We start from the raw sequence: 21,090 nt of genomic DNA on the forward strand, positions 1-21,090 counted from the left end.
AGAGAGATGGCATGGGGAGCAAGTCTGTGAGATTTGATTTATAAGACGAAGAAAGCTTCTGTCAAAAGGGTTTGAAACCGGTTGTTAGAGCTTAGGCAAAATTGTGTGAGGGGGCATTGTCAGCGCCGCACAAGGAGTTGAGGGCGTCGATTTTTTTACTAACGTGAATTTAAAGCATTGCCTGATCGCTGCCAGCTCCAGAAAACCCAGGTAGCGGTGGGAGAACGAGAAATTTTCCGCTAGGGAAAAATACAAATAATGTAATGTGAAGGTCGTGCCCCGGTACCACAAGCAGGACAGAGGCCTGGGCAGAGGGAGGGAGGGAAGAAAGGAGCTCCTGCCCCCGCTCCTGCTCTCTCGGGGCCGGAGGGGCGCCGCCCGCCCGGTGCCCGCGGCCATCCCGCCGCTGCCGCGCCCCCCGCGCCGCGGGCTCGCCGGCGGAGCAGCGCCCGAGCGGGAGGCAGAAGTTAACTTCCACCTGCCCTGGAGTCGCCGCTGCGCCGGCAGCAGGAGGCGGGGGCGGAGGCGGAGGCAGGCGGGGCAGCCGAGGACCCGGCTCTGGCAGGCTCCGAGGGTCCGGCCGAGTGTAATTCCCCCCTAATCTCCGCCACGGCGGCGCTTCCCTGGCCGAGCCATGTCTGCGGCTTCCCCGCCATGCCGAGCCTAGCGGGGAGCGGGAGGACTGGCGGCCGGGAGGCGCACAAAATGAAGACCCTGATGGTAAGTGCATTGTTGGCACGGCTCATCCCGGCTCCGGCGGCGGGGAGGAGAGCAGGGGAGCGGCGCGGAGCGGAGCTGCCCCGGGCACCCTGCACACGCTCCAGCCTTCGCCGGGCTGCATCCCCGCGGCTCTCCGGGATCGCGCGAAGGCGACCAAACCTTGGTGGCGGCGGCCAAGAACTTTCCGCCTGCTTTCTTTTATTCGTGTTGCTCGCGGCTTGGGGGTTTTGTGTGTGTGTGCGTTTTAAGGCGCGTACAGAAAACCGATCTGCTTAAAGGACGAGGCTGGAGGTATCTGGGCGAGGGGAAGCTCTACAGTCCCCAACACTCGTTAAAATGCGCGAATGAGATGCCCAAAGGGGGACGGCGGCACGGGAATGAGAGGCACCGGGTAGCCGGGCGCACTGAGGGGAGAAGAGGCGAGGAAGCAGGGCTGGGGAAGAAGGAGGGAGCCACGGGAGTGGGCTGGCGAGGGCGCAGGAGGAGGACGGAGGGGCTTCCTCAGTTTCTCCTCGCACTTCTGCCGGGTGTCTGGTGGGTGAAACTTGCGGGTGCGCCGGCAGGGAAGCGGCGCGCCCGGCCGGGCCCCGCGGCGGGGGGAGCCCGCTGAGCCGGCTCTCTCTCTGCCCCCCGCAGCGCCACGGGCTGGCCGTCTGCCTGGCGCTCACCACCATGTGCACCAGCTTGTTGCTCATGTACGGCGGCATCGGCATCGGCGGGGGCCACCCGGAGCCGCGGCGGCGGCAGCAGCAGGTGGCGGCGGTGCCCAGCCGCCCGCCGGAACGCGGCCAGCGCCACCCGGCTCTGCCCGTCGGGGCCGGCCTCCTGGAGGGCTACATCAGCGTCCTGGAGCACAAGGTGAGCCGCCGGCCGCGGGACCGCCCCTCCTTCCCGGCCCCGGGGCAGCCGGACCCCGCGCTGGCCCGGCCTACCCCCGGAGGCACCGACCCCGAACCTGCCGAGCTCTCCCTCCTGCCCCGCGCGGTGCCCGGTTCCTCTCGGCGCGGTCGACGTGCCCTGCCTGCCTCGCTGTCGGGGTTGGCTTAAGCGGCCTCCGGATGCCTCTGGCCCAAGAGCAGGAATTACCGGGGTCAGGAGCCGGGCTCCAGCCCGCGGTTGGGTATTTATGCAGTGCTGCTTCTCTTCTCCCTTGCACAGTAGAGGGGGGTGGGGGAGAAGATGAAGTGTTTCTAATGTTGTGTCCTCTAGGTACAGTACAAATGTATGCTTATGATGATATTAGTAAGGGTTAAAGAATGAGGTTTATTTACTGGAGGGCAAAGTCAATAGGTAGGTGTTTATTCTTAGCTCATTTTGTCATAGGAAAAAAAAAAGTCTCCTGCACAAATGACCTTTTCATCCCCTTTCTGGGAAGCAGAAGTTGTCACCCATGGTTTCCATTCTAGAAATTTGGGGCACTTCTTTAATGGTGAACAAAATGATGTCCCTCCCCTTGACAGAGGAATTATCGGGCTGTATTATCAGACTATAATACTTGTTTACCAGAGATAGGCAGGCTAAGCTTTGATGGCTCACAGGACAGATGTAGTGACATAAAGTGAGCAAGGTGACACATTCATGCCAAAGAGATCCTCTAGCTTCAGTAATTTTCTTACAAGGCAGATTCCTCTGCTTTTTGTTTGGTGTTTGGTTTGTTGCTTTCTCCTGGAAATTCCAAGGTCTTCCTCTTCCAAAAGATATTGTTTAGTGTACACACATCTTGCAGTAAAAAATTATTTTAAAAAATAAGCAATAGAAACGAAGATTCACAACTTTCTTACGTTTTCACATCCAGACTGACAATCTTCTGAAAGATATGTTGTCAGACAAGTTACTGGGCTCAGTTTAGAGGTACTGTGTGAAGACTAGTGACTTTGATATACAGAGATTTTTATTGTTCCTTCTGGCATAACTTTCTATGCAAGAGTTATCTGTAGGGCTCTTAGCACAGAAAAATAGCACATGATGGTGCCTTGTAGGCTGTATTTACTTCTTTACATGGTTCTCCTGGAAATTCTCAGATGTAATGTCTATAGAAAAAGGAAGTTTGGCCATGGGCTTCCTACTGTCTGATCTGTGCTCTTGTAATTCTTTTGTTCTTCTTGAACATGACTTTAGTGATAGGTGTAGATAGATGTGCACATGGTTGTTATATCCAGCAGTAATTGAAAAGTCATCTGTGGGCTTTTTGGGATGCATGTGTGATTCTGATAGTCTTCTGATTCTGATAATACCTCACACTGGTTTCTCCAGACTCACAAACATGCCTCGTTAACAGCCCATATTTAAAATCCCTGTTCTGTTATTTTCCAGGATAATTTTAATGTTTCCTTGTCTTTTGGAGAAAAATGATCCTTTGTTTTTTTAATATATTGTAATATGGCCCAAACCCCACAGATACTCTATTTCTGAATTTCATTTCGCACAGCTCATGCCTCACAGTAATAATCTCCTGAAGGTTTAATAACTTTTCCACCTAACTTCTGTGGGTCAGAAAGAATATTGTGCTATTCCTGCTGTGTTCCCTGCTTGCTTTGTCTGAATTTAATGCACATGAGATCATGCAGAGAGCTGTACCACTGTGGTATACAGAGCAGTGAGGACACTGCATTACCATAAGGAGACGGGGGATAAAGGGGCTTTGTCTCTTAATAATGTTTGTTTTTGTAATTTAATTTGGTAGTCCCATATAATTGTCATGGATTTACAATCCCAGAATACATAGGTTTCACCCATAATAAAAAATGGAGAATGCAAAAAATCACAGAAGTTCGTGGTTTGGAAAAAGAAGGATTCAGGATTGGTGATGGTGGGAGAACAGGGAGAGAGCAAGAACTGAGGAATGGTGAGACATGTCCAGAGAACCTGTGGTTTGGGTGGGACATTGGAAACTGCAGAGAAGACAGCTTGAATAGCAAGTGAAATGAGGGAATTGAGGAAGTTTTAAGGAATGTGAAGAGAGCTGCAGGAAGAGAGCAAGGTAAAATTCTGTTGCTGTGAAAAGGACATGATATTTGAAGAGATGGGGAGGTCTGGAAGGAGATGAGAAGTATCTGTTGTTTGAGGACAACAGGCTTGCATAGGTAAAGCAGGAATGAATTCAGCAATGGTACATGTTGTTTTGATAACTCATGGTGTGAAATGACAATGAATGGTAGATTTTTCACAGTATGGCTTCCTTAATTTCCCATATAGAATCTTGGAATTATTTGTCAGGTTGAATGACCTAAAGCTGAATGACCATTATACAAAAATCATCCTTGGTACGTGTACATGCATGAATGACAGGTAGCAGTACACCTGGATCTGGTAGCAGTAGAATGTCTGGATCATTCTTGTGTTTGTTTCTGGATCCTATAATTTGCTTTAACAGAAAAATCTCCTTTCATGTTCGTGGTGTTGTACCCATTCTGGTGCATTTAATGAGAGTAAGTATGCACATATATGTAGGAGCATGCCATGTACTGAAGTTAGTAATCCATAATCACAATGTCAGTATTGACACATGAGCTGTGTAAGTATGTGGTAGTAAAGATGTTTCTCTTCGGGGATGAAATTGAACAATTGTCCTCATTGTGAAATATCATGTATTGCAAACGTCTGTCACTACTAGCAGTACAGCTCATTTAGTAGTGCCGGATGATCATGTATGGAGACTATTTGCCAGAAAATCTGGGCACTTAGTACTAAGTAACAATGATTTTGAAATATAGCCTGCAATATTATTATTACCAATTATTTTTCTCCTTTTATTTTATATTCAGTAAGAATTGTAGTTCCTCATCCATACTGTCCAGATAAGCAGGCAGTCTCTGAGAATACAGTAAAATATGTCATTTTTTTTTTTACTAGCTTGAAGAGGTTTTTTGCAGGAGTTTCTAGTCTTTGCTTTCATAGTTCTGCAAGCCCATTTTTTCATGAGTCAAGCATCAGAGATCAGAACCTTGTACTTAGCTTTAGTAGCCTTTCACAGTTTAGCAGTGCATACTTAATTTTTGTTGAGCTGAATCCTTGGAACAAAAAAAAAAAAAAAAAAAAAAAAACAAAAAAAAAAACCAAAAGGTCAGAAATAATAATTTTGCAGAGATGCAAGTGGATCCTTGTCATTTCACCTCTGCACGTCCCAGAGTAACAGCAGTTGACAGGCATTGTTGATGGATGTTTGAAATGAATAAATAGTATCTCTTTTTGTTCCCAATAGCCATATGTTGTATCCTAAAAAGGTCTCACATTTTGAACAGAAAATACGGTTTGCTGATAGTTGTTATTGAGAGGTCAAGGACTGAAACAAAGGGAAGAAGTGGTGGCTTCTACTTCCAGGAGCTTCTGGTTCCTACGGAGGCACTTTGAGTGTAGCACTGCTTAGCTACTGCATCTGCTCTGCAGTTAGAAAGGACAAGAGTCCTACACTGTCAAAGTGACATCTTTCATGAATTCTGTGGGTGTTATCCTGAAATTAAAGGGGTTTTGTCACTGGCATTGAGGGAAGCAGAATTATGCTCTTCTGTGCGGAGGCATGGGGATAAACCTTTCTGTTGATTTATCATGGTGCTAGCAAGAAATTACAATGCTAATATTTTTAAAGCGATTACTGCATACAAATAAGAGAATGTTAATGAAAGTAGGAAACCTAGCACTGCTCCAGAACTTGCAAGAAATAAATATTTAACCATTATATTACGATTCTGAAATGAATGTGAGAACATGTCTCTGGATAGTTAAAAGCCTTTTTACCCAGTATTGACTCAACAGTTGGTGCTGCAAATAAAATATGAGTTTGTCACGTATGTAATTGAATAATATTTCAAGCCATCAGGGATTTTGTTTCTTAGAAAATAAAAAAAAAATTAAAATCAATCCTGCAGTCAAAATGCATGATTTATTAGAAACACTTTTAAATACCTTAAGAGCGAATTGAGATCAACATGATAATTTAAGTGATCACAATGATTTCTTAATTTATGATAATGTGAATTATCATATGCAAAGAAATCTTGATGATCCCTCTAAATTAATGCAGATCAGAGAATAGTGTAGTTAATGAAGTGTTTGAGGAAGAGTCATTCTACAAATAGTGCTGCTATAGCTCCTTAATCTCCGAGTTGCAGGAAATTGCTCTTGGGTGAAACTACTTTTTTTGGGATAGTAAACTTTGTGCACTTAAAATCAGGTGGGAATCTTGCCATGTTTTATATTATTTTTAGTAATTATTAATTCAAATGAGTTTGGAATTTGAATTGTTACCTCACTAAGCCACTGACAGTTTGGGGCTGGATAGTTTTGGGGGGCTTCACTAAACCAGCCTTCATGACTAAACATAGAGATGAAGAGGAATCAAATTATTCTGAAGGTTTTATTGTTTTTTTATATGAATTTATCACAGAACGATAATGTATCTTACAGCAAAACAGCTTGTCTTGCCTGAGGTGGGATCAAGCCCACGGAGTTAAGTAAACCACGTACCATGATTTCATTACATGTTCCTATTTGCCCCTGAAATTCTCACCTGCAAAGGAAGGAACACAAACTTTATTATACAATTAAGGATTTGATGGAGTTTTTATTATGTGAGAGATCCACAAGGGGGAGACTTTATTCTAGAATAACCTTGTTGGGGACACTTCCCTCTATCAGAGACCTAGGCAAGGTGGGAGTCCAAAACCCCCTTTCCTCAGTGCTCTCTTGGCTTCCTGGCTTTTTGTATTTTTAGGTACCGTAGTTACCTACCACTTATAAGCTGTAGGTTTATTTAAATCCTTATAAAGTTGTCATCTTTAAAAAAAAAATCATGACAGTCAGGGAATGTAACTGAATATCCACACACAGGGAGCAGAGACAATTATTTTTCCAGATTTACACAGCTTTTAAATAATAACTGTCCTGTGCTTTATAATTTCTTACTTTTGAGCTACTGCAGTAGTGTGCTTTTTCAGGCTTACCTTCATTTTGCTGATCCTTGTCTAAAATTTTTAGTAGTTTCTGTGTGCACTAGCTGCTCTCACAGGGCAATACAGAGCTCACAGCAATGACAGCAAATTATGGTACATTTTCCTGTTTTCCAGGTTGCTTGGCATCTCTGCAAGGAACCAGTAGTTCTAGCATGGCACTGCTTCTACTGAGAATATCTTGAAATATTTTTAAATGCTTACGTGTTGGTATCAGCTGCTGTGCAGTTTATACATTTATTCTATGAAAAAGGCTGTGTTCTGTAGTTGGACACATCTTTTGTAGAATTCTGACTCCAGTGTGTGCTTGAGAGAGAAATGTTAGCTAGTATAATAAGCAAGTAATACTTTACAGTTAACACTATTACCTAATTCTTTCTAAAATAAGTGCTGTTAAAGATGAAGTCTAAATAGCAGGGGTAGTGAGTCCAGGTAGAGGTCAGCATCTGTTGCCTAAAAAATGATCTCAAAAGAGCACAGGTACTATTAAATATTGAAATATGCCCGAGAACTGAAAGATGCTTGGTATGCATCTAGTGCATGATGTTGTGAGTGTTCATTAATGTAGCATGATAGATAAAAACCTACCCAACCACAAACTAGCCATGTTCTGATCATTTCCTGGTGATTGGGAAGATAAAGGAGGAACAGTCATTGTTGTAATACTGAAAACAAGAGAAGGTTTTGGAGTTTATTCCGGGTGAAGATCTTGCCCTATGTAATTTATGACATTATGTGATATAACCTTATTCTTTCATAGAAACTGAAGCAAAAAGTTTATTTCAGAGACTGTTTCACAAGATATTGATGATTTATTTCAGTAAAAACGTAAATAGTAGCTAGTCAGGTCGACAGTTGATGCAGAATTGTGTTTTAATTTTCTTACATTTTAAAAAAGTCGCATCTCGCTGCAATATCTGATACCATATATTGGTCATGACATGTTATCTTATTTTTGCAACTGACCAAGACACAGTGTTTGTTTGGTGGAGTTTTGTTTTGCTTTTTTTTTTTGTTTGTAGAAGAAAAACAGCAGAAGCATGAAGATATTAATTTTTGCACTTCTTTTTTATGACAGGTTCTGGATTATATGAATTCTTCACAAATTATCCTGATTTGTGAAACGTGAAGAATGAGTAAATATGCTCTTTTCCATTTTATGAATATCATACACATAAAATTTTAATATGTGGGTGCTGTCTGTTTCCCTCATGTGCTTCCCTGTCTTCTTTTATGAACATACAAAATTCTTAATTCAGTGGACTTGCAAAATACTTTCAGGCAGGGAATTGGTGACACTTTGTCTGGTGGTGAAATTTATTCATCTCATGCAAAGCCCCTTAATTTTTTTTCTTTTCACTTTCAGCATTAATTTCAATGACCACATTTGTATTTTTAGTATGTGTTGAAGTATATTATATTTGATAACCATTTAAAGTTGCTATATTGTGCACTTCTTTTTCACATGATCTTTCACTGTGAGCATTCTAGGCTATTTTCATCTTCCTGTGAAGACAAAGTGTTCTTTTGAAGGTTCTTAATCCTTGGTGGAAGCAAGTCTGAACTAAATGAGATTTTCAATGACAGGAAATGTAATTTTTGCTCACAGCTGATGGATATCTCTCAATAGAGTTCTTTAAATTCTCCCTTTCTGCTTGTCCTGGGGCATAAGTGGATATTGAGTGTCATCCTAACTATGTGATATCCTCAAAGCAGTAGATTGCAGGTGGCTTCTTTTTCCCAGTGACCTTCCCTACCACTGTCACCTGTACTGCTCAGTAACACTGTGTGCATGTCCTTGGTGCTGAGGTAGCACTGATAGGAAGAACTCTGTGCATTAATTGAACTTCTAATTAGGGCAATTATGATCAAATCAGCAGTCGTTTGGTGCTGATATAAGCAGATGTGACAGCACAAAAGCTTCTTTGAAGGTGAGGTGAAGCATCATGGTATTTAACCTCACTCTGTTTCACCTCATCCCTACGCAATCTCCATTAGTCATCACTCTCTCTCTAAGAGTTAAAACCTGAAGTGCTAAGACCAGTTAAGCACTAAGGTTTGCTGTCAGCTGAAAAAGCAAGTATTTCCAGTTCAAAAACTGCTGTTAATTGTTCTCTATTGTCAATCCAGAAATAGCCAAATGCAGTTAAAAGTAGGAGTCAAGTAGGAAGAGGGGGATATAGTCAAAGCTGAAACTTTGTGCCTTCAGAGCTTCTGTTTGCAACAGAAGTGCAAAATACAGAGAGGGGAGTGGAGCTCTGAGGTGTCCCTTGATAGTCCATATGAAAGACAGAGCTGGGCACTGAGGAACACGGACACATTGCTGTGGAGAATCCGGCACGTTTGAGCTGGCTTAGGCAAATCTGGGAACACCTTGTGTCTGGGCTGCGTTCAGAGTGACACAGGAAGGAAGAGAAGCACAGTGTGTTTATTACATCCAATAGTGAATACTGAATCCTTACTGAAACCTTGTGAGACAACTTCAGAAGAAGACTGGGTTATTTTAAAACAGAGAGGGAAAACTGGTACATTTAATAGATTAGTAGAGTATTTTTTCACAATGACAGTGTAGTACAAAGTGTTTGTTGTCCAAGAAAAGGGAACAGTAATGAGTTTATATGGTATACAGGCAGCATAGATCAGGTTTTCTTAATTCAGATTTGATAATATGGACTGTTGTAAGTAACACAGAACAAGAATATATAAATATGTGTCTTGTTGAATACAACATGTTAGGAATTCATTGCAGCTGTAAAAAATTTCCATTACAGAATGGATGGCTTAGTTAGAAATAACCTGGAAGAGGAAAATGTTTCTCAATAAACATTCAGCATATCTGGAATATGCATTTTTGTTTAGCAAATAATGTATTTTGAATTTAGTGTATTATTAGTATCCTCAGGTATTGGCATGATGTTAATATTACAGAAGCAAAATACTCTGTAAGTTTTGTACTGTTAAAATATGTCTTGCCCACAGCTACATCAGGTCATAAAAGTAGATCTAATAACAGCAGAGCATCAGTCCAAGAGCTAGTTCTAAAGAAAAGAAAAATTCCACAGTGCAAATTTGTGCAGACGTAGATCTGTACCAACCTTTGTGCACAGGAAAGTTAAAGGAGTTCTTGTTATGTTTAAGAACTAGCTGGCTGAGAAAGAGGGTTCCAGAGACCACATTCATCGCCGTGTATGGGCTGCTTACCAGTTTGCCTGCATGAAGCTAAAACCTTTTCTCCCAGTTTGAGAGACCAGGCTGTGTTTTGCAGGCAGTGACATGAGTTACAGCCAGGCTCATTCTCTTCTGAACTTTCATGCCTGCATTACTGTTCTCTGTGGATAGACACTTTTGTTCCATTTCAATGAACTTCATGCTTGTGGGTTGTACAGAACAGCATCTGAGGAAGCACATAACTACAGAATCCTAGAACCCTGCTGTGGTTTGGCTTGGAAGGGACCTTAAAAATAATTTTGTTTTGCTCCTCACCCTGCAATGGGCAGAGATACTTCCCACTAGACCAGGTTGTTCCAAGCCTTGTAGCACCTGGCGTTGAACACTTCCAGGGATGGGGCAACCACAGCTTCTCTGGGCAGCCTGTGCCAGGGCCTCACCACATTTATAGTGAAGGATTTTCTCCTAATATCCAGTCAACACCTGTTCTCTTTCAGTTCAATCCCTCTTGTCACAGGATGCAATGTTTTCTGCTTCAGCTCTACTGTTTTCATGCATAGTACACACCAAATTTAATAAAGCAAGGGATGTAATAATCTAAAAGTATATTTTAAACAACCACAGTTGACACAGCAGACAGGAAGGTAGCACGTGGCTGTGGGCTGATGAAATGATGCAGAGATTCCAAGGCTGGCAGAGGCTGGGTCAGTAAGTCTGCCTGGTGTAGTTTGAGACAGCCTTGTTAGCTTGAAACCAGAATAGTCACGCTGTATCTGAGCGGGTAAATCCTGGTCTTTGGCAGCCACATTTCTTCTGGAGCTGGGCTGGCTCTGCACTGTGCTTTCTGTAGCATTTGGAGGTCAAGGTAGGTGGAAGCTGCATGGAGTGCCTGGGGAATAGTGGTAAAGATGTGCCAACAACACATCTGGACAGTTCTCAAGTGCTGTGCCAAGAACTGAAATTGCATTTGGTATTCTAGCTGTTCTTTAACTTTGGCCATCCAAGTTGTGTACACCTTGTATTTGAAGAGACTGAACCATTGGCCACAGCAAAGACATGTTTAGAAAACATAGTTTCCAGGACTTGTCCATGGTCCTTATGAGAAAGCTTTTGGCCAAATACATGGAAACTGTGCTTTGCCAGCTTTATCCTCAGTCTTAGTGCAGAGCTCAGAGGCTCACAGGGAGTATGTGCTGTTGCACATCCTGTGCTATCCCTTCCCTGCTTTCCTCCAGCTTTCAGTGTGGCGTCTTTAGGTCGGTCCTTCTGACACTTGGCTTCATTTCATCCATGGAGATTAAAATAATGTCACATGTACTCCTAAATTTGATTGCTGTCCGTTTTAGTCCTAATGCTGCCGTAAAAAGGTTAGTTTTACACATCTCAGCCTATTGGTTGACTCTAAAATAGAAACATAAAACCTCAAAATACAGGCAGTGTTCTGAATGCAGCTGCCAAAGCATTGCAGAGTTAGCCCTGCTTGTCCTTGCTCAGCTCATCTGCCTGTGCCTGGATAATTGCAGGTGAGCTCCTGTGTAAAAAAAAAAAAATTGTAAACCACTAAATGTTATATTTAGGTAATTTCTGTCTTAGAGTTTATATTCCATAAAATGGTCATTGTTGATATTATTGATAACTATCTGAAATACATTTTACAAATAAAATGCCTGTAACAAAGTCACTGCTATTTCCATTTTTTCACGTCCTTACGTATTCTCTTTGTAACACCACTCCAGATTTTTTTCTGTTTTTAATAGTGATTCATGAGCCTTAGGAAGAATGAGACACTTTGTTATAATATGGCTCACATTATCCATGAGAACTCTCTCAGCCATGAATGGGACTGTACATAATACCCAGCCCTTCAGTGAGGGTTTTCCCAGTGCCAGCTGACATGATGTCTAAGCATATGTCAGGATGGGATTTTGCCAGCAGACAGGAGCACACTCTGCCCTCCCTTTGAGCTGGTTGGAGATGCACAGGCTCTGCTCTGGCAGCACAGCCACTGCTCTTTGCCTGTTGCTAAGCCAGAACTAATAAGCTTGACTGAAAGGCAGGGTTTATTGTCCTGGGCTCAGCATATGTGGTTATGTAGCTTTCACATGGAGCTTCTGTGAGTGCTGCAGTGTGGTTGGCTGTGTGGAGCATGGTCAGTATTTGCCTGCATCTCCCAGAAAAAACTGCTGGTCCCTGTCCTAATGGCTTCCTAACTCTGCTCCAGAGGAGCAATTTCAGCCTTTGCCACACTGCCAGGAATTTTCTGCCTTATATGACTGGAGAATATAACTCAGAGTACTCTTGTCACTTAAGTTTTGGTCATTAGTTTGCCACATGTTTAGTACACTTAACAAAAGAGACGATTTTTCATAATTTTTTTCCTGTACTGCAGCCTAATATGAGAGATGATGTTGTGGATCAGGTTTTCAAAGTTTGAAATGAGACACTAAATTTGGTTCACAGAGCATGATTTAGTCATTTGAGTCACCACTTAGAACAAAATCTGCTGTTTTCACTGGGCAGATAGTTGCTGAAGAAAAGATTTTAATTTCTTTGCTTTACAAAATCATGTTTGAGCATGAAGCTGTGTGATTTTTTGCTTGTAACATGACTATTTCTGTACGCACAGGTTATTTAATTCGTCATGTTTGTGTTTGCATTTGTCTTTTCTGATATTCTTACCATGTATATATTGCTCTGGAAATATTGACAGCTGTATCTTAATTTTGGTCAGTGAAGAATTGTTGCTGATAGGATATTTAGTAATGTCTTCAGTAACAAGAGACTGGTTTGCCTTTGAGCCTTAATGTTACTCTTTCCATATGTAATTGTCATATTAATGGATATAATTTTGATTTCATTTTTATGAATAGCCAAAAGCTCTGGTTTTTACAAGTAGAATCAAAACTAGAGCTGCATTTTTTCGCTTTTGCTGTATCTGCTTTATGTCTCAGTAGCAGTGCAAAGAAGCAATGAACCTAATTACAGATATGCTGAATATTCTTTCTCAGGGGTAGTGTTGATGTGTCCCTGATGGTTTAAGGGCATAATTGAGGTACTTTGTGCAGCTGGTACATGTGGAGGAGGGATAGCAGGGCCAGGAGGGTATCTTTGGTATTAATGTGTCTGATTTCTTCCAGCACAGTGAACCCTTTTGATCTGTAGCAGTTTATGTAATACAAAACAGCTTTCAGGGTATCTTTAATTATGCCTGTGGACATTTTGAGATGGAAAGTGAAATGAGGCTTTAGAATCACCTTTCACTCCCAGCTGTGCTGATTTGAAACTGGCACAGCTTGTTACCCACCTGTAAGTGTAAGGATCATGTTCCTGCTCCCATGAGAGACATTGGGTGTGCAGCATCCTGGGCTTCAGTAGAAGGTGTGGGTGGCTCTCAGTCTCAGTGCCTGTCAGTGCTGCCAGGGTGGAACAGCAATATATCCAATACACAGACATCCATATAGACTGTGATAGCATGTATCTTCAGATCAAATTGAGTTTTGAGGCACCTCACAGGACCTGCAGATCCGTCTTTGAGGTTTTGTATTGCTAAGGAGCACAGTGAGGCAGCTGCACTAGGAGCACCTGGAAGTAGAGTTTATGCTGAACAGAGACTGAGCCACTGTGCTTCGATCAGTGCTCTCAGACAGACACATGTAGAATAAATTGATTGGTGATATGATGCATTAACTTTATTAAAAGTTTCTCAAAATTATATTTTTTAATCATGCCGCTTTATAGGTCTATTTTTCAGGGTGTTATGAAGATGGCATAGCATATTTATAGTGCATAATGTGAAAAAAATCGTTTTAACATGAAAATTAATGTCCTGACATTTGAACTTTCAGATATATTGGTTAATTTTCACGGTCCATAGCAAATAAAATAAGAAGATTAATTCTTTTTGAAGGTGCAAGAGGTGATCTCATCCATGTCATACTAAGTCCAAGTACCTAACAGTTATTTAAGTTCTCAAAACTTCTTAAAATGGAGTGCATTGTTCACAGCAAGTGGATGAAAACGTTGTGACTGAGATCAGTGGTAAAACGAGCTATAACAGAGCAGTGTGTAAGCCAGTTTAGCTGAAACTGAGTCCCTCATGATTGTGAATGATGAGGTTGCATCTGCATTTTTAAAATGCTTTGTTTTGTGTACCAGTCCTTGCAAAACACTGAGACTAAAATTCAAAATAGAAGTAATCTCTAAAAAATAGTTACCCTTGGAAAACAAATAGAACTGTCAAATTATTTTTTGCTTCATATCCCATACTTGACATCAGTAAAACTACTGAAAATTACATTACACTGTGTTTATTAAAGTTGTGCTCCTATGCAGTAATACACATAAGACATCTTATACTGCCTTAAGGATTAAGTTAAGCTCCTTTGTCAAGCCTGTTGGTCTGGCAGGACTGTTAATCTTTAGCTGTCAGACTGGTTAGATCCTTCTTTAGGCTGAGGCCCTGGCTAAGTGCAAAGAAATTAAAACGAATCAACTCCTAGTATTTATGCTTTCATATTTTTGCACTGAGCAATCAATAAAATGGGAAGCTGGTTTAGACATACATGTTTCTGTAAGAAGATTGTATTTCAAGCTCTTATTTAGCAGCATCATATTTGCTTTATGTTTATGATTGTGAAACATGAAGACAAAGTTGGCAGTGTTCAAAATATTAAATTCATGAAAGTAAGATATGCACAGGGTGACAGCTCATTGAAAGGAGGACAGAGGATAATTTTGTGAATCTATATTTCCTAATGAAAAATTCAGAATTATCTACAGTATGTTCATGCTTTATTCTTACATCAGTAATTATTCTTGCATTTTCCTTACAAATTACAGCATTAAGGCACAAAATAAGAAATGTGCTGTAACGGCAGCATATTTAGATATGACAACACTTGAAACAAAACTGTATGAAGAAGAAGGTGAAGCTGGGAGGCAAAGTTAAATTCATTGTGAAAGATTGACATTAACATTTTAGCCATAAAAGGGTACAAAACTGGTTGTAAGGAACCATAATATTATGCTATAGGCATCAAAGGTTTTTGTTTCACTGCGAATGTCTATACCACTTAATTAATACTGTTCTTGCTAAAATTTTTGAAGAGGAATTTTTAAACAATTACATGATAATAGCCAACCAGTGCAATTTCTTGCAAATATTCATCAATTAAGTGATACAGATTGTATGTTGAAGCAGTAGGTAAAATATACTGCAGAGAAGGTTTTGAGTGTGATATGTGCCTAAACTGTACTTTTTGAATCAGGCTGTATTTTTTTTTCGTAATAGGAAAAGAGGCCCCCAACAAGCACAATTTTTTACGTACTCCTTCAAGTATAGTTTGAAGTGGTTGCTTTTGTGTTTTATGGGCATATAACCTTCCAATCCCTTTGAGGGTTCTTTCCCTCAAATCATTAAATAATAATGCTTTCTGCTTACATACCACCTTGCTTCTGAGCATCCCCAAGTGCCATTAGAAGCATTACATGGAGACTCCTGCCATAAAGTACAGGAGTATTAATTCCCTGTGACATAGGAGGATAGTGGAATGAAGAAGTTCAAACCACAGTTTGATCTTGAGTGTCCAAAGAGGAATTTAATGTATGAGTTGGGAAAGCTCTGGAGTATTGAAAACTGAGGGGGCTCGGCCTTGGGACAGGCACACAAGCAGTCACTTTGAGATACCTGACTTTCATGCATAGCCTGGAGGTCACATTTCAGACCTCATTCTATGTAGCACTGAGGTTGTATACAGTGGATTGGGAGAGTGATGCACCTGAAATGGATTTGAGATATCTGCTCTGCTGTGCAGAGCCACCCATCAGAAAAACACTAAAGTGTGCTTTCAGTCCAGCCCTTTGCTTTTACAGAGCCGTGATGGGGGATGGTTCAGCCCAGGTAACAAAGGAGAGCACAGATTGTGGGTTTCAGTTGCAGATCTTGGAAATGGTGTGTAGAGCATTTGAGTTCCTTCTCCAGGAGTCGTTAAAGCACATCTTTTGAGTTGGAGCTCACAACTCTTAGGAGATTTCCAAATAACTTCCTGATATGTTTTATGGAGCTGTGTGACAGCTCCAACTTCATCATAAGTGGCAGTGTTGGATGTCCTGCACGGTTGCCAGATTTACCTGACAGACACACAGAAAGAGCAGTTCCTTAAATACAGATTTGGGTGGTGGCTGAAGGAGGCTTTTGTAGACCACACTTCAGGTTCTGGCTTTCAGCTTCCGTCAAAGTGTCATCAGCTGTGTCTGACACACTGACATCTCATTCTAAATTAGTACTCAGGCACTTAGAGTAATGCCTTGATTTTTAGAGCATATTGAGCTACATACACTTGATGTTCCACTTTGCAACAGCTCTGGTGGCTTAGGGCTGGTTAACTCTTCAGGCATAAGAGTTGGTGTGCACAGCAGGGCTGCACATCAGTGTTTTGGGCTCTGATAAACTTCAATGGGGCATGCACACACAGGCACTGAACAGCATTAAATAGGCACCCTCAGGTCCTTAGGGAAACAGTCTATTCATCATACTGGCACCAACTACTTATTTTACATTAATTTATTATGCTTTGAAGTATTTGGTGTTTATTTTATATGGTACTATATCATGCATTTGGTATTTATTATATGACATTTTATCAAAAATATATTATGTTTAAAAATAAAATATGTGAATTTCATTGACGGGGAAAAGAATCATGGTAACACATTTCAGACTTCTTTTTGCATAATCAAATAGTCTCATCTTATTTTAGTTTAAAGCAAAAATAAAATCCTTTCCTGGCTCCAGAAGATGACCAACAAATAGAATGATTTAAAATATATTTGAATATAAATGTAGCCAGTAACTGACTGATAGTTTTGGAGTCTGAAGTCTGTCACACCATGAAACAAGAGTAGTTTGGGAAGAGGACGAAAGAATGCTGCCATTTACCTGTTAAGACCATCTTTAAGCACAAAGGTAGAAGTAGTGTTTAAGCTGCCAGCTGAGTCCTTCACCTCTTCAGGAATGCTGATCCAGAGTTTCCTTGGACACTGAGTTGTGGCAGAATCACTTGGGTTGTGACTGTGTCTGATCCAGTAAATTAAAACAATGGGTTTCTTTAAATTCTGTAGACAGTAAGGAAATTATAAATACAAGAGTAGATACAAAAGGTTTAAATTATTTCAGGTATAGCAGTAGTGAGATATGAACAACTGGATACAGAAATACAGGATTTATAAAGTATGACCTTTGAAAAAAACCTGAGGTCTTCTTTCAGGCTTAACATTATGCAGCTAAAGATTAAATGACCTCAGTTTTCTTTGCTTTCTGTGGATTAGGAATAAATATTTTTCTCTTCCCTTCCAAAGGGTAAAAATAAAGATAAGACAGTTCTATTTTTCTCATTTAAACTAGGAAAGTTTGAAAAGAAAACTGCAAGTAGTGAATCGTGTTATCATGGATAACAAACCTGCAATAAAAGCTGCTGTACACCCTTTTCAGAGTGAGATTGTTCAGACCAGGCCATTCTGATTAGACACTGAGATACACATATTCCACAGTGTTATAGCTTAAGGTGGATACATGACTCACAAATGGTGAACTCTGGCAAATCATCCATCAAGTGATGTTGAGACTCTTGTCAGGCAAAGCAGACTCAAATAACCTTTTTTTTTTTTCTTTATTGTAATCCATCACTTCTTGTTGTGTATCTCCTAACACTCTTATTTTGACAGACATTCTTGTAAGTTTTTTCCCCTTTGTGTTTCTTGGGAGAACAAAAGCATAACACTGGGTAACTGGGGCCATTCCCCCATGCTCTTTGCAGAGCTGGTGAGAGACACACAAGGTCAGGAAATGCTATGAATGAAATATCATCATTCAAAGAACCCAGCCTTGCTTCTGCTAAAACTCTGTGGAATCCTCCCCTGGAAATCAGTGGAAGCAGGATTAGTGCCCAGATCTGCAGCCCAATCAATTGTTATTATAGCAGAGGCTGCGGGTACAGACTGCAGGATGTTGAGCATCAGCTGCTGATCACCTCTCCCATGTTGGTACAAAGGCATTTTCTGATTCTGCTGTGAACTGTTGCAGTCTATAGATCAATAAAATTTGAAGACAGGAAGGGCAAGGGTCAGGCCATCTCTGTCAGGTTCATACAGGTTTGGAGAAGGAGTGTGAGGCTGCAGTCTGGGGCGGCTAAGGGAGCTGAGTTGTTTATTCTGGAGAAAAGGAGGCTTGGTGGATTCTACTGCTTCTGAAAGAAGTTTGTAGACAAGTGACAGTTGGTCTCCAGGTAATAAATTTCTTCGCTGAAAGGGTGGTCAAGCATTGGAACAAACTGCCTGGGGAAGTGGTGGAGTCATCATCCCGGGAAGTGTTCAAAACACACGTGAAAGTGGTGCTCAGGGACATGGTTCAGTGTTGAAGATGACAGTGCTGGGTTAATGGTTGGACCCTTATTGGACTTTGCCAACCTTAACAATTCTGTGGTTCTGTGATGAGCCACACTGAATCTTTGTCTTCTCCTTCTTAAAACTAGCACTGAGCTCAAGTCCCAGCAATTCCCTGAAAGGCCAAGACTTTCTGCATAAACCACTGACCTTTCTTCTTGATCTATCTTTGTGAACTGGTGCTGTCTTTCAGTTAATACAACTTCGTAATCTGTGAGCTAAGAGGGCTAAAATAAACGGATAAAATAGAGGCATAAAATATGAGCAAGGAGACACCAGATTCAATATTCTCTCATAGGTAAAGCTTATGGAAAGAGTCATCAGTTGAGCCAGTCCAGATTTGTCTTTCAGAATGGTCCATCATCTTATTTGCAGTAAAAGTGAGTGAGTGGATGGAGTGGGATACAGATAGGATTTGTAATTCATTGTAGTGAAATTGTGGATATATGGTGGATATGGTTTAACAAAATGAATGGTTTGTGTTTTGAAGACCAATTATGACAATACAAATCAGCTTTTAGTTACATTTTAGCTGTGTTTGCCTCAAATTAATTTTGAGACACCAGTGCTGAAGTGGAACATAGTGTAACATTTGTTGTAAAGTCAGAGAAACTTGCTCCTTGGTCTTTTGGTGGACCAAGACCACCTTTTCTTCTGTGTTGGAGAACAGTACTTTCAAAAATCCCAGTTGTACTTCATATATCATCTCAGTGTGACTTTTTTTTTTGAAAGTTCTTTTTCCTGTGTGTTATTTTCTCACCTCAGTGCAGTCTGTTGCTGTGCATTCAAATGAAATACACTGTTAAGATGTATAATGCTTGAAAGCCTCTGCTCTGAAGTCCAGTGAGACACATTTTCTCTTTCACTGGTAGATAGTGATAATGTAAGTCTCTAATCTCATTAGTTTATAAAAAACGCCCCATAGCACTTGTGTGCTTTAAAAAAGCAGGAGGTAGAAGAGACATGATTAAGTTTTTAAGAATTGTGAGGAAAATGTTTCCTTTGCAGTAAAAATACACTTTTATTAGTTCAGCATTAACATTTTGGAAGACAAAGGGGAGAGTCTTTGATTCTGACGTTAATATGCTCATGTCCTGCCTGAAAAAACTTAGTATTTACATTAGCATGTTTGTGACGGAACTACAAAATGGTGTGTTGATATATTTTGCTATTTGTAATTTACCTTTCTGTCAGTATTCTTTTTCTTGTTTTTCTTATCACCCCGAATGAGACAAGCTAGCAACTTTGGTTTTGTTTATGATTATTCTCAGGTGTGTTTTGTTATTCTTCGCAATTACAAAATCTATCAACTCTTCATAGACATGTTTATTAATTTTATTCAAGTCTTTAAATTTGAACAAAATTCATTTATTTGCTATTTTGATATAATTGTCTGGGCTTGTGTTAGAAGATTAAGCATATGCTATAGAATCTAAATTCCATTTTTTGGTAAGAAAATTGCTGATTATTTCAGTATTTGATTTAGATAAAAAATTAAGTTTAGATAAAAAAATTAAGGGACAGACAAGAAGCAAGTGGTAATAAAATAGTCATTAGATGAACTCTCCATGTATTTGTCATTCACCCAAGCAATTTTCTCCTTGTTTGTAGGTCCATCCTATGCTTCTGGATGTCACAAGTCTCTTATTCCTTTGTGCTATTCTTAAATGTAAATATCTACTTAAATTTGGTTCTCAGGCTGTTTTGTTGAAAACATGGAAAAAGGCAAAAAGGTCAATCATATTTATCTTAATGCAAATTATTTGCAGTAATTGTATTTTCACTCCTTATTGATTCTAATGGGACATAAGTGCTCTAAAATCAATATAAAATACAAAGTACTATTTATGACATTATGAGTTAAAAATGAGAAATGGCCATTAATATTCATGTGATTTTTGTATGTATTTTACTAGCTGTGCAGTATAATTTGTCAGATATGGTACACTGAATCCCATTGAAATCAGTGAGAAATAGATATGTGACTATTCACTGTGCTCACTTACTATAATGTTTTGGTTATTTAGTGCTGCTAAGTGTTTATTGCCAATATTCTGGCCTTTTCTTCCACCTCCTGGGAGGGGATTCTCTGAAATTCAAGGCTTTTCCAAACTATCCACTGAAACACATCCTTCAGTAGTGCATCCTTGGCTGTGTCTTTTGGAATGTTAATGACTAGTACTTCCTTAGGGTTATCCTGGTTTTCATCCTGAATGTCAGGTAGCCTGATGTGGTGAACACGACATTAGGCATTCCAAGTATGTAGACAGAACTTTGATCTTCTACTTGATTAAAATTTATTAAATGAAAATGTCTTGCATTAGATTCTGATGTCCTGGAGTCAGTACTAAATTCATCACTGACTTCTGTGGGGCATCTTAAGTAATAAATGAAAACTGAAATATGTTTTGTCATTCTGTTGTTATTGAGGAGAAAAATATTCTTTACTTCGGGACATACAGTCCCGAGTCTATTGTCTCAAGCAAGCTGGGAGATCCATTTCCTTTTGCTTCGTTTCCCAAGAATTTCCAGTTCTGTTGAATTGAAAGCCATTGTCTTGCTAGCATATAGGCTGTTGAGCTGGTTTAGTAGTTGTAGTTGTATCAGTGTTTTGTGTAGTAGTGTATGTGATGGACATGAGAGGTTGTACTGTAGATCTGCAGTCCTGAAACCAAAGGGTGCTTAAGGACTGAGTTGCTCTAGCTTGAGCTGTAATGGGCTTGTACCTGTGGTGGGATTATACCATTATACTCTGCATTTATACTGGAGCAATATATGCAGGGTGATGAAATTGTAGAATAATTTAGGTTGGAAAATT

General features: G+C 40.5%; 1 protein-coding gene across 1 annotated transcript in view; it reads left to right on the plus strand.

Annotated features, from left to right (window-relative positions):
- Window positions 1-590: 590 nt before the first annotated feature.
- ST6GALNAC5 (ST6 N-acetylgalactosaminide alpha-2,6-sialyltransferase 5) overlaps window positions 591-21,090 on the plus strand; it is a 65,396-nt gene continuing 44,896 nt past the window's right edge. Inside the window, exons 1-2 of the mRNA XM_041421588.1 lie at window positions 591-720; window positions 1,357-1,578. Coding sequence (XP_041277522.1) covers window positions 655-720; window positions 1,357-1,578 — 288 coding nt within the window. The 5' untranslated portion in view covers window positions 591-654. The remainder of the gene's footprint in view (window positions 721-1,356; window positions 1,579-21,090) is intronic.

The sequence above is a fragment of the Onychostruthus taczanowskii genome, unplaced genomic scaffold (genome assembly GCF_017590055.1).
Source record: "Onychostruthus taczanowskii isolate IOZ18803 unplaced genomic scaffold, ASM1759005v1 scaffold7, whole genome shotgun sequence".
Taxonomy (NCBI): Eukaryota; Metazoa; Chordata; class Aves; order Passeriformes; family Passeridae; genus Onychostruthus; species Onychostruthus taczanowskii.